At 55.4% G+C, this 13,773-nt stretch overlaps 1 protein-coding gene across 2 annotated transcripts in view; it reads right to left on the bottom strand.

Annotated features, from left to right (window-relative positions):
- Positions 1 to 707: 707 nt before the first annotated feature.
- Positions 708 to 13,773, bottom strand: part of Arhgef19 (Rho guanine nucleotide exchange factor 19) — a 17,573-nt gene continuing 4,507 nt past the window's right edge. The window contains exons 3-17 of one of the 2 annotated variants that reach the window (XM_029540474.1): positions 11,226 to 11,660; positions 10,579 to 10,863; positions 10,326 to 10,434; positions 10,179 to 10,255; positions 9,700 to 9,962; positions 8,638 to 8,798; positions 8,403 to 8,555; positions 8,087 to 8,216; positions 7,420 to 7,494; positions 7,240 to 7,329; positions 6,953 to 7,113; positions 3,199 to 3,357; positions 2,869 to 2,948; positions 1,436 to 1,588; positions 708 to 1,121 (exon numbers count right to left, since the gene is read on the bottom strand). In XM_029540474.1, coding sequence (XP_029396334.1) covers positions 964 to 1,121; positions 1,436 to 1,588; positions 2,869 to 2,948; positions 3,199 to 3,357; positions 6,953 to 7,113; positions 7,240 to 7,329; positions 7,420 to 7,494; positions 8,087 to 8,216; positions 8,403 to 8,555; positions 8,638 to 8,798; positions 9,700 to 9,962; positions 10,179 to 10,255; positions 10,326 to 10,434; positions 10,579 to 10,863; positions 11,226 to 11,631 — 2,460 coding nt within the window. In that variant the 5' untranslated portion in view covers positions 11,632 to 11,660 and the 3' untranslated portion in view covers positions 708 to 963. The remainder of the gene's footprint in view (positions 1,122 to 1,435; positions 1,589 to 2,868; positions 2,949 to 3,198; positions 3,358 to 6,952; positions 7,114 to 7,239; positions 7,330 to 7,419; positions 7,495 to 8,086; positions 8,217 to 8,402; positions 8,556 to 8,637; positions 8,799 to 9,699; positions 9,963 to 10,178; positions 10,256 to 10,325; positions 10,435 to 10,578; positions 10,864 to 11,225; positions 11,661 to 13,773) is intronic. The other variant, XM_021200621.2, reaches the window with a different exon arrangement.

Here is a 13,773-nt window from a genome sequence, read left to right as displayed (position 1 = left end):
GGCCTTGAGCTCAGAGACCCACCTGCCTCTGCCTCCTGAGTGCTAGGATTAAAGGTAGGCGCCACTGCTGCCCAGCTAATGGTACATATTTTAAACTGTATGTTGGGGGCCGGAGAGGTGGCTTGGGGGTTAAGGGCACTGGCTGGGACCTGGTTTTGGTTCCCAGCCCTCTCATGGAGGCTCACAACCATCTGTAACTCCATTTCAGGGGGGATCTGTCGCCCTCTTCTGGCCTCCCCTGGTATTACATGCACAGGGTGCACATAAGCAGATGCCGGCAAACACCCATTGACATGAAATACATCTAAAATGGTTTTTAAACAAATAAGCAAAACAAAACAACACAGCAGGGAAGATGTATGTTTGTAGATGGTTTTGCCAGGGCAGTGATGGGGAGATGGTTGGGGGACGCGGGGGACTCCCAGTGAAGCCATAGGCTCACAGCTGGAGGCGGACAGAGGACACGTAGTAGGGTTGGGATTTGTCTGCAAGTGCAGCTCACTGGCAACCACAAAGTACACAGAGGCAAAGAGTGATTCTCTCCTGAGATCCTGATGGGGCCCGGCATCACCTCCTCCTGGATCCCAGCCCAGGAGGCTGAGTTGAGAGCCTGGCCTCTGAGCTGTGCTTTGTTAGTTTCAAGCCGCCCCCCCCACCCCCCAGTCGGTGGTTGCTTTCTTGGTACAGGTCACAAGAGGCAACTACAAAAACTCACAGAGTCACTTTACTATTCAAGCCTGCTTGGATCTGACACTTCGCTCGGTGACAGGGTGACAGCAGGAACAGCCAGCTGCCTCGCCCTCCTGATGGGGCAGCCAGTACAAAGGCCCCAGCTCAGACTGTGAGCAGAGGCAGCCAGAGCATATTTACAGGACTGACACCCCCCAGTGCCTGCGAAGGCCGCCCTCAGACACACAGAAGCCATCAGCACCCGAGGGGCCCCAGTCGGGCCCCAGCAGAGCATCAGGCAGGCGGGTCCCCCAGCTGGCTACTGGCGCTGGAGACCCTCTTGTGCTCTCTGAGGTTACGCAGTCGAGCGCTGAGGCTGCTGATCTCCACCACGTGGGTCTGAGGTATCCATCCCTTCTCACCGTCGGCCAGGCGCACGCCCTCCAGCCAGCCTAGGAACAACACACAGCAAGGGAGGGCTGCCGGCCGGCCAGAACACCGCATGTGTCCGATGCCAGCCTGGGGCCAGGTGACATTACCATAACGTGATCAGCTCCCGGGAAGGGCCACACCTCTATGAGAAGGGTATTTCCTACTCTCCCCCATCACTCTCCGTTCTCAAGCAGGAAGTCCTTCCTCTAGTCTAAACAGATTCCCAAATGCTGTGGTTGATCGCCACTTGCCTAACCTTCCCCAGTGACAGGTTGGTCATGTAGCTACTACGTCCTGCCCCTCAAAAGGGCTCTCGGGGAGGCCTGGTTCTCACCATCGCTGGTCCTGGTCTTCACTGCCAGGATGTCTGTCTTCTCCAAGGTGAGTTCATCTGGCTGCAGGGCCTTGTAAGTCCTCACACACTGGACCTGGGGGCGGTCTGAGAGCCGAGAGACGGTCCAGGAGTCCCCAGATCGGAGGTGGGAGGCAGTGGGGAAAAAGAAAATCAGGGACAGTTACTCCTTTGCCCATCGCAGACAACTTTCCTAACCTGAGGCTCTGACCACCCCAGCTCACGGTGACACCTCGTATTGACCTCTAGACTCCCCCACACACCCTAAACGCCCACCACATGCCCCAACAGTTCTCTGGGTGTCTAAAGTCCCAAAGGCCCCTCAAGATCCACAGTGCTCTGCGTGACACGGCCCACTCTGGCTCCCCTCCTCTCCTAGCCTGCTTCCCTCAGAATCTCAGGATGTTTGTTCCAGCCATACAGGGCTGCTGTGGGCCCTGAGCAACTGATGCCTTCTGCCAGGCAGGAGGACCTGGCTCCACCCTTAGGGCCATCTCTCAGTGACTTCCGCTGACGGCCTGTCTAGAGGAGGAGGCTGGTCCTCAGCCTCAGTGGGGCTCAGAGCCGAAGCCAGAGACTCTGTTCTGTTCCAGCCCTCAGAGCTTGGTGACAGTAGATAGATGAGGAGTTGGGTGTGGTGGCTCATACTTGTAATCCCAGTACATAGGGAAACTGAGGCAGGAGGTTTGCTACTTATTCAAGGCCAGTCTGGGCTACACAGCAAGACTCTTGTCTCAAAAAGGGAAGAAGAAAGGAAGGGAGGGAGGGAGGGAGGGAGGGAGGGAGGGGACCAGACCTGGCCTGGCTCTCAGCTCAGGCAGGAACTGGCTGTGTGACCTTGGGCAAGTTACTTAACTTTTCTGAGCCTTAGTTTCTGAGATGGGAAAAAACCCGAAGCCAACAAACCTGGCTAACTAGATTACCATGAGTTGTAAATAAAATGAGTCCATTCCCCAGACTCAGCCATAGCGCATGCTTGCTAGGAATGTGTCTCTCTCCCTATCTCAGACCCGTGCCTCTGCTCAAACACCTTCCAGGGCTACCCACGTCCCACTGCCTGCCCAGATCCTCTCCACCGAGATGTGGCCTGCTTGACAGCCTTGTATCACACCCAAGGGAGCTGCCTCCATCCTAGTTGAGCCTCCAACCCGTTACCACCATCATCTTAGCAACCCCATCTCCCACACCCAATACACCAGGCCTATCTGCTTTGCAACCGACACAGACAGACAGACAGACAGCTGTGGGCTCCAGACCCAGCTCTGTCTAGCCCAGAGGACCGGGACTAGGCACTTGCTCTCTCTGAGTCTCTCCAAGTCTGCAAGATGATTTGCCTGTGTCTATGGGGTTGGCCCGTGCATCCTGCCCAGCCTGTAAGTGCTCTTCAGAGCCATCACCGAGATTCTGGGTCCTACCTTCCCCATCACAACTGATCTCCTTGTCCTCCTGAGGGCTGGATGGTCGCAAGGCTGAAATCCACCGTTGTTTCTCACTTCTAGGGAGGGGGAGGTGTGGCTATGCGGGGAGGCAAGTTACAGTAGCCCAGAGCAGGTTTGGGAACCAGAACTGGGAGAGCTTGGGTTGGGTGCAGACATCCTTGGCTACAAGCAAGGCACCTGGCCTTTGCCCCAAACCCCACTGCTTCTGCAAGCGACTTTAGCCGCTCCGACCTCGCGCCGCCTCCCACCCAGCCTCGCTCTCTGCCTCTGCGGGTGCGGCAGGGCCCCTGCTCTGGGTTTGCTTACTCGGTCCGTGCTCTCAGCAGCAGCTGGTGCCTGGCGCGCTGCCCGTGCAGCAGCCTGAGCAGGAACACATGGTCTGGGATGCCCTGGAGCTTCAGGCTGAGGTCTCGAACCTGTAGCTCAGCCATGTTGGCATGGACAAAAACGGCAAACTTCCCGAGCCTGGAGAACAGACAGCGGGGCAGGAAGGGTCACCAGAGCCTGGGTGCTGCCCGCTGAGCTACCGCAGGACCCCGCGAACCGGTGGAGGGAGAAGGAAGGCTTGTTTGGTCTTCTAGGCCTGGCTTCACTGGGCGCCATTTCCCAGTTGGGTCCTATCACATCATCCAAACAGCTCAGGAGGCTAAGGCAGGAGGATTGTGCTGAGTCCAATGGCCTGGGTTTCTGCGGGCAGAAGACAATGGGAACCACACTCCCACCCCAAGGACACTTGCTACACTGTTTCCTGGACTCCCATGGGACTTGTATCAAGTCAGAGCCTGGTGCTGCTGGGTCTGCCGGTGGAAGAGGCAGGGAAGTGGGGCCGGACCCTGGGTTTGTTAATCTAGCCCAGAAACAGGACCCCCTTCCTCTCCTGTAACACTGCGCTGTGCAGGAGGCCTGCATCATGTCCACCTCCCCCCATACACACGCTAGAGTAGGGGTTCTCAACCGTCCTAATGCTGCGACCCTTTGATACAACAGCTCCTCATGCGGTGGTGACCCCAACCGTAAAATTATTTCACTGCTACTTCCTAACTGTAATTTTGCTACTGTTATGAATCATAATGAAAAGATCTATGTTTTTCCTGATGCTCTTAGGTGACCCCCTATGAAAAGGTCGTTCAATCCCAAAGGGGTCGTGACCCACAGGTTGAGAACCATTGGACTAACGGAGCGGGTCCCTTTTTCCTTTGCTTTCCTGCCCTGGCAACTGTCTATCCTGAAGCGCCTGCCCCCACTAGGCTCGCTATGGTCACCTGGCAAGAGTCTCTGGTCTCTCCCACCACTCTGCCCTACAAACTGGCCAGGACCAGAATGTGGCTCCTCTGCACTTCCCATCCCTACTCTCAGAACAATAACAGCCTCTACCATGACTTCAACATCCCCACTCCCCTCTCTTGTCTTTCTGTCTGCCTGCCTATCTATCAACAGTATCTCACTATGCAGTCCTCATTGCGTATCTATCTATCTATCTATCTATCTATCTATCTATCTATCTATCTATCTATCTATCCATCTATCTATCTATCCATCTATCTATCTACTTATCTATCTATGTATCTATGTATCTATCCATCTATCTATGTATCTATGTATCTATGTATCTATCTATCCATCTATCTATCTATCTACAGGATCTTACTATGTAACCCTCTTTGTCTGGACCTTGCTATGTAGACCAGACTGGCCTCTGTCTGTCTCTGCCACTAGAGTGCTGGGACTAATGGCATGCGCCCCCCCCATCCTGACACACTGTCTTTTCTCCCACAGTCCACGGCCCAGCTTCACCAACCCCCAGGCACACCTTGCTTAGCTATAACTTTTCTATCTTTCCCAAATTCTCTATACAAAACTCCTACTCATTCTTCAAAACCCAGCTCCAGGGCTAGAGAGGCGGCTCAGTGGATAAGAGCACTTCTTGCTATTCAGGGGACCTGGGTTCAGAACCCAGCACCCATGTGGCAACTGATAATGGTCTGTAACTCTAGTTCTCGGGGATCTGGTGCCCTCTTTTGGACTCTTTGGGCATTGCATGCACATGGGAGTGCACAGAGGTACATGTAGGCAAAACACCTATACACATAAACTAAATCTTATTTAAAGAAAAAAAAAAAAAAAAAAAAGCCACGCAGCGGTGGTGCATGTCTTTAATACCAGCACTCAGGAGACACAGGTAGGTGGATTTCTGAGTTCCAGGTCAATCTGGTCTAAACAATGAGTCCCAGGACAGCCAGGGCTACACAGAGAAACCTTGTCTCGAAACGAAAACAATAAACAAAACAAAGCAAAACAAACAAAACCCCAAACCCAGCTCCTGTCTTTTCCTCTGGCAACTTTACTCATTTTCAGTCTAGGCTATGGGTTACCTTAGCATAGCTTTCCATTAAAACAACCACCTGTAATTTCAGCTCCAAAGCAGCCATACACCTCCAGCCTCTGAGAGTTTCCGCATACATTCACACACAGACATGTAATTAAAACAACCCAAACCAACCAAATGGTAGCTCATGCGTGTAATCCCGACACTCAGGAGGCAGAGTGGTTAAGTCTGAGACAAACCTAGACTACACAGGGAGTTTCAGGTCGGTGCGGACTCCAGAATGAGACCCTGCCTTATAAACAACAAACAAAGAAAACTAATAATCCAGGTGAGGTTTGGCCATATGCACCTTTGAGCAGAGTGCTTGGGAGGTAGAGACAGGCAGATCTCTGTGAGTCCTAGACTAGCCTGCTCTACATAGTAAGCTCCAGGCTAGCCAAGAATTACTTAGTGAGACCCTGTCTCAAAACTAAAACATCCAACAATAAACAGGAACAAAAAAACCAGCGACCACTGATGTGGTTATAAGAGGTATGTCCACAGGTCTAGAGCTCCCGGGGATAGAAAAATCTCATTTCTCTCTACATCCTCACCACGCAGCACAGCCTGGGGCAGCCTGGCAGTGCAAGGGCACTTCACTGACTGGTGCAAGGTGGCTCAGTGGGTAAAGGCACTTGCTACCAACCTTGGTGACCTGAGTTCGATCACCAAGACCCACATGGTGGAAGAAGAGAAATGACTCCTAGTGGTTGTCTTTTGACTGCCACGTTGTGACATCACAACACACACAAAATAAAACACCAGAGATGGCTGGAGAGATGGCTCAGCAGTTAAGAGCACCGACTGCTCTTACAGAGGTCCTGAGTTCAAGTTCCAGCAACCACATGGTGGCTCACAACCATCTGTAATGAGATCTGATGCCCTCTTCTGGTGTGTCTGAAAACAGCTACATATAAATAAATCTTTGAGAAAGAAACAAAACAAACAGACCACCAGAGCTGGTCGGTGGTGGCACACGCCTTTAATCCTGGCACTCCAGAGGCAGAGAGGCATGCAAATCTCTGAGTCTGAGACCAGCCTGGTCTACAGAGTGAGTTTTGGGACAGCCAGGACTATATTAAACCCTGTTTCAAAATATCTACCCAACAACAAAAGCAACAACAACCAACAACACCCTAAATTTAAAAACAATTTCCAAAAGATATCTTCCCTTTCACCCCCTCTCCAGTCTTATGGTCTCCCAAACTCTTTCTCTGAATCCAGCTTACTAGCAAAATCACAGCTGTGGGGTGCTCTCCATACTGATGAAGACGGGGTGTAGCAGGGCAGTGGGTATTGGTCTGGGGTCCGTCCATCTCCTGGCCCCTTTATTCACCCCGACTTTGAGACAGACAAGGGAACCTGCTTGCCAGGGAGGCATCTCCGGAACAGAAAGGAACCATTCGTGCAGCGTGCCAGCACAGGGGAGCTGCCAAGAGCTTGCTGTTCACTGTCACAGGACTAGTGGCAGAGCTTGGCCTGGCCATGTGTCTCATCTTTGCCCCAGACTCAAGAGCAGGGGCGAGTCCCCTGCACGCAGCGCACCCCTCGCCTCTGCCTGATAGAGCAGCCTGCCTCATTGCTTTGGTTGCAGAGCCTCCAAGGTCCAGGCCATCCTGCAGCTCAGCCTCAGACCAGCTGAGGCAACTCTACCACAGGAGACAAAGGATGGAATCTCCCCCAAGCCCTACTCACTCCTTCCTCCGGGACAGCAGCAGGCAGTCATTGAAGAGGTGAAGGTACACAGCCTTGCTGGACAGCTTCAGTTTGGCCGGCGGTGCGGCGGGCAGAGGGGCCAACTCCACCAGCTCCCCGTGCCGGACCAGCCAGCGGGCCTGTGAGATCAGCGGGAAGATCTGGAGAGAGGGGTGGGGAATAGGGAGGGCAGGTGAAGCAGGGAATGCTGGGAGCAGAGAAAGGAAGGCATGGGCAGTGACTACCTGCACCCTACACCCTGAGGCAGGAGGATTGCCTTCTCTTACCTTGCCCTCAAAATGGATCTTCTTGCTCAGGTGAATGAGTTCCTCCGTCCGTTTCATGGACTGCACACTCGCGTTGCACTCCTGCACCAGCTGGGAGCGGGATGGGGGCCCGTCATTTGGGTCCCCACTATGGGAAGAGGTGGCCCTCAGACGCCCACAGCTCTAACCCCCTGAGCTCACCTCCTTTAGAGCGCTGAAGGCCTTGGTGGCCATGTCCTCATCTTGGGAACCCGGTGCTGTCCGCTTCAAGATGTTCTGGTGGGAGAGAAGGAGACCTTTTCTTGAATGCTGTTGTCACGTGTAAGGTGTCCCCGAGTAAATGACCCCTCACTCACGTCCCTATAAACTGCCCTATTGAAACTCATTGGATCACACACACACAAAGACAAGAGGGTAGGAAAGTCACCTGGGAAGAAGAAGGGCGACAGTGGGGGCGGGGGACAAGAGGAAGGTTTGAGTATGACCTGTATATGTATGGAAATGTTATAATGAGGGGGCTGGAGAGATGGCTCAGTGGTTAAGAACACCGACTGCTCTTCCAAAGATCCTATGTTCAAATCCCAGCAACCACATGGTGGCTCACAACCATCCGTAACAAGATCTGACGCCCTCTTCTGGAGTGTCTGAAGTCAGCTACAGTGTACTTACATACAATAAATAAATAAATTGTAAAAAAGAAAGAAAGAGAAAAGAAAATGTTATAATGAGACCAATTATGCATAATTTGTATACACTAATAAAAAGAAAGAAAGAAAGACGATATAACAACAAAACACATGCTCCAAAGGCCACAGACCATAGATTGCAGACCAGCCTCTCCCTCCCTTCCCTGTCTGAAGTGAGCTACCTCCACCAGCATCTTGAGGCGGGTGACCCTCTGGAACGGTAAGATGAGGAAGGAGGTGAGAGGCAGCCGCTGGCACACAGGAGACTCCTCTAGGCGAGCCAGGATGCCCGGGAACTTGGGGTTCTCTAGGCTGGACAGTGGGCAGGGTGTGCTGTCACTAGTGGGTCTCTCAACACTCCTGCCCCGTGCGTCCGGTCTCCCTTATCCTGGATGTAGAACTTCTTCCCAGAAGCCCTCGCCTCACAGACTGATCCTGCCTCACCCAGTCCTCTGTGCCTATGTCTGCCCAAGCCCCCCACCGCAGAGCCCCTCCTACAGCAGGCGCTGGTAGGTGCGCTCCTGATAGGCCTGGTTGGTGACATAGGGCAGGTAGACCCGGCGGAATGCGGGGCAATGGTGCAGAACCACATCGCACACGCTGAAGCGCAGCACATCGGCCTCTAGACGCTGCTCCAGGTCGTGAAGGAACCTGCCGGAAGGGCCAAGGTCAAGGACAGCACCATTACAGACCTCTGTCCCCACTCAGACAGGCCAGGGCACTACCCCCTCACCTCTCACTGGTGCTCTTGACCTCAGGCAGTTTGGAAAATAGCCACTGCTTGTCCTGAGTCCCCAGACACTCGCTCAACTCCACGGAACCTAAGAAGTGACCCACGGCCACCGACAGGCTATGGATGTAGGAGGCCTCCGAGGTAATCAGCTCAAATTTGGCCTGAGGGAGGGGGGAGGCCGGGTGATCAGAGCAGAGTCAGACCACCCAGGACCCGGGTCTCCCGCGAAGAGGCAGCCTCTGAGACAGCATTTCCCTGCCCTCCTCAGCCCTTCGGATAATCTGGCGCCAGGTGGAGCCCGGGCACACCCTAAGCTGCCAGCTGACAAGCTCCGTTTCGGTAGGCCTTTCCCTAAGGGCACCCCGCTAACCCCCACCCCACCCCAGTTTTAGCCCCGCCCCCAACCAGCGAGAGTGTGGTCTCTGGTCCCGTTTCTGTGTCTCCCGCCCCGTCCTGGACCCCGCTCTCTCCCTTGGCTTCCCCCTGTCTTATTGGACCCTTACTTTCCCAGGTCCTCCCACCCACTCTCCACGTAGATAGTGTCTCACCCCTACTAATCTCCCCTAATCACAGGCGCTTGGCCACGCCCTGTCCTTGGCTCCGCCCCTTCGATCCCCTCCAGGCTTCACTATCAGCTTGGGGGAGTCTTACTTTCCCAGAACATCGCACCAACCCTTTGGGCTTTGACAGTCCCCGAGTCTGGCTGAGCCACTGGATTTCTAGCCCAGCCCCTTGTCATAGGCTCCTCCCTACATTTTAGACCCTCCCGTCTATTTCTTCAAGCTTTGCGGCTAGCCTTTCCTTCCCAGGTCTCCCCAACACACACACATACACACCGACCCACCCTGCAAGTTGACAGCCCCTCACCTCCCCTCAGATCCCATCACCTGCTTCTGGCCTCGCCCTGCTCTGGGCTCCACCCGTCCGCCCTGTCTCTTGGCTTCCCCGCTAGGCTCCTGAGTCCTTTTCTTCTCCCCGGTTCTCCCACCGGTTTTCCACGTGGACAGTCCCTTATTCCTCTCGAATCCCCGCCCCCTTCCTTCCTCTAGCCCCGCCCCTCACCTCCTGCAGTTTGCAGTCGTGCAGGCTCAGCGTGGCCAGGACGCCGCTGCCGCGCACGTCGGGGATATCCTGCCACAGCGAGAAGGTGGAGCCCCGCGTCGAGCGCTGCGCGCGGAAAGAGCTGCTCGGGGAGAGGTTGGCGCGCGGTGGCCCGGGCCCCTCCTCCGCGCCCTCCGCTCCATCCCCGGGGCCCTCCTCCTCACGCTGCTGTCGCCGCAACTCGCGCGCGCTGGCCACGTCGCTGTATTCCTGGTAGAGGACAGCTGGGCGGGGCGGGGAGTGGGAGCTCTTTACCCTTGCCGGAAACACTAATTGGGCGCCAACTGTACGCCAGCCCACCTGCTAGTCCCCGGGGGTGCAATTCTCTCCCTCGCAGCACACTGTCTCTACCTCCCAACTCCCCCCAAAGCGGGATCCCCATTTTCCAATGTCCCCGGCCCCCATCTCCCCAGAGCCACTCGCAGCATCTCCGCACGTACAATTAAGGAGGAAGCGGGACTGGCGCCGCTCAGTGGCGCTGCTGGGATCCTGAATCGGCTTGTCGTGCGTGTCCAGCCTAGGAAAGAGCGTCAGGACCTCTTTGCATCCCTCCCTCCCCAACCCGACCCCAAGAGAGAGGTGGGTACCTAGGTTCCACCAGACCACCGTGGACCTCGTTTAGATCGACGGGTGCTGACAGCGACACACTGTCCGTCCTCGGCTCGGCTCTTCGGGATTCCCTCACGGGCAGTTTCCCTACAAAAAGCAAGAGCTGGGGTTGGGCGATCCAGAGAACACGGAGCACCTGGCTGATCACCCGAAGACGTTAACACGGGTGGGTAGGCTGTGCCCTGCCTGCCTAGCTCAGGCTACCCTCAGAGCCCGGAGGATAGCTGGTACCTTCCCGGATGATTCCAGCACCTGAGCCCGAGGTCAGAGCCCTGGTGGCCGTGCTGCGCCCCAAGCGCAGGGAGGAATGCAGCCTAGTCATTAGCTCTGAGGCCGAGAAACGCCTTCGCTCCTGTGCCTCTAGGCCCCCTCTGGCGTTTCCAGAAAGCTCCTGCGGCCGGGGCTCTAGCGCACACAGAGCCTGCTCTTGCGCAGCCTGGCCAGTCTCCAGAAGGCCCGTAGGGGTCTCAGTGCCGCCGCTGGCCTCATCGTTATGATACACCTGCATCTTGCGCCCTAGGGGTGGGATAAAATAACACCTGTCACCCACTGTAGTCTGCCCCATCTTCCTCCTTGTTGTGGCAGCATGGCCCTGAGCATCAAAATAAGGTCCCCAGGGCCATGAGATCGCAAGAGCTTTACATAGGGAGTAGAGGGCCTGACTGCAGAAGGCAAGGGAACAGGGAAATAGGGGCTGGCGGGCTAGTTATGTAATCCTGACAAGTCACTTGGGCCCCTATGAGCCATCTTTCCCTTGTCCCTAAAACTTGCCCTGCCTTTTGGGGCATTCTGGAGTTTAAAGGGTTCAAAAGGAGCCACCAAGTCCCTCCCCTGGCTGCCCCAAAGGGCCCACCCCACCCCCCACCAGGGTGACTCACAGGCTGACTTCTCTGAGCCACCATGGCTGGCCCTGCGTTGGGGCTGCATGTGCTGAGAACTCCACGGTCCCACCAGAGTTGGGGGCTGGGCACCAGGACAGTGAGGCCAGCTGCCAGCCCTGCAGGGTCTCATTCCTCCACTGGTGGAGGAGATATGGGTATCTGGGCCTCCTGGGGACGTTGGCCATAACAGTCCTTGGAGAGGGGCAGGAGTTGCCAGGGACCAGCGGCTACCGGGAGCTTGCAGGTCCTCTGGAGCAATGGGAAAGAGATCCACACACAGTCGGCTTGGAGGCAGTTCCACGAAGGACAGGCTCTCCTGCTGGCACACGGCTACTGGGCGACGGGCGGTGCCAGGTGGTCCAGCCAGGTGAGGCTGGAGGGTTGCAGGTGGCCCACAGTCCATTCCTCCTTTACTCTGTCACCCTTCTGGGCCTGCAGGGGAGAAGGTGTCAGACCCAGATATAGTAGGACAGGGAGAGCCAGTGAGCCACCATGTCCTGGGGGCCCGCACAGACCCTCTTGTACACGTGCCCACAGGACACAGATACACTCACATGCCTATTTGGTAAACGCCAGTAGGAATCACCAGCACTTAGTAGATGAGGAAGCACCCACATAGCATCTCATTTAATCTCCATTGACCGACTTAAGTAACTGATGCCTGTGGGTGAGGAGAGTCTGCCGAATGGCAGAGCCAGGATTCTCACACAGGTGTCACGGCTTCCAAAGCCAATATTCTCTCGCACGAGGACACGTGACCAGACATACAGATAACATACACTGTCACATAAATTCATGTTCCAGCACACAGACCCACATTTTCTTCTGGCATACATAGTTTCACAGATAACTTGAAACATGTCAAACTCTGGTACACAGTCACATCCTTTTGTTTTGTTATGTTTTGTTTTGTTACACAAGCTAAGATCTCTCTCTCTCTCTCTCTCTCTCACACACACACACACACACACACACACACACACACACGTTCCAGGCATGTACGCACATACCAGGATGTAGATACACACGGCCCCCCAATGCCTCGTTCTGAGGTTATCCACCCCCTTCCGTACCCAGACTTGAGGCCCTTCATGCTGAGTGATGCCTACAGCCTTGCCAAGCTGGCTGGGAAGGTCACAGACTGGCAGGAGGGCCACCACCCAGATTAGTCCCTCCCAGGAAAGAGCAGAGAGATGCCCAATCCCCAGTTTGGGATGACTGAGGGGTTTATCCCCATCCCAGCTCCCAGACACTGGATCAAGCCAGGCAGAATGGGCCGTTTCCGGGCAGGACGCCATCCCTGGGCAGTGTGCCAGCACCCCAGGGCGGGTGGTCCAAGACCCTCAAGCTTCTGCCCTGGGCCCTCTGTGGTCTCTCTCTCACCCCTCACCTCTTCAGCTGAAGCTGGTGCTGCTGCTGTCGGCCTGCTCCCGCAGGGGAAGCCCTGTCTCTGCCCAGCTGGCTGGGGGAGATCCCACCCAGACAAAGAGTTTGATTCATCAAACCCTGTGGTGAGGCAAAGAGAGGGAGGGAGCAGGCAGCGGATTGAGGCTGGGCGGGGGCCCACACTTGCCTGGCTGCGCTGCTGTGAGCAGTCTGGGCACCGAGGACCCCTGCAGAGGCCCCTCAGGCCAAAGGGGCAGTGCCCAGTCTGGCCGAAATAAGAGGGAGACCCAGAGAAATGGCAGCCTCAGAGACAACGGCTCAGGAACTGACTCTGGAGACCAGAGAAACCAGAGGGTGGGACCCTTGAGGCCCCGGGGACAGGCTGAGACTGAGACATCTTGAATCTCAGACTGGTCCAGAATCTCAAGCAGATGGGAAGTCCCAAAAACAAACAAACAAACAAACACAGGGAGACTGACTGGGGTGAAGAAATAATAGCTCAGTGGGGTTGCCTGTCTGGTGGGAGAGCCAAAACAAAAGCTGTTAAAAACTGAGTTGGCATGAAGCAAACCACAGGCACTAACACAGGATGGGGCTGAGCCCAGCCCAGTCTCAGTATGCCAGGAAGGCTTCCTGGAGGAGGTCCCAGCGCACTGTTGCAAGGCTCAAACCCTCAAGAACCCAAGGCCACTGACCCCAGGCCTGAACCAGATACATCAGGGTGCATCTGGTAGAGGAGAGTTGGGGCTCCCCACTGCACCCCAGCTTCTTCTCCCAGTTTGAGGGGGGGATTGAGGGAAAGGCTGGCTGTTTCTCAGGGGCTCTCCCCCAAACAACAGCTGTACCTCACTCCCTTGTTTAGCCTTTGTCCCTCAGGTCTCTAAGTACTTCTCTGGGTAGTTCACTCAACCTAAAGTAGGAGAGCTGGTACCCACTTTCTGATGCTAATACAAGAATTAACAGCAATGCCTCAGGTATGGGGGGTGGGGGGGTGGCGTGGGTGGTGGTGGTGGTGGTGGTGGTGGTAGTTAGGAACCCTTGTTTATTTCTAAGAATCCCTGTGACCTGAGTGTCACCTCCTCAGTCTTTGGTGGAGGATGGCTTGGGCCAGCAGCCAGCAGTCGGAGCAAGCAGAAGGAGGCAGAGTTAGCTTGTGTCT

Source organism: Mus pahari, chromosome 6 (assembly GCF_900095145.1).
Source record: "Mus pahari chromosome 6, PAHARI_EIJ_v1.1, whole genome shotgun sequence".
Taxonomy (NCBI): Eukaryota; Metazoa; Chordata; class Mammalia; order Rodentia; family Muridae; genus Mus; species Mus pahari.
The sequence above is the reverse complement of the archived record's forward strand: the minus strand, read 5'-3'. Positions and strand labels throughout refer to the sequence as shown.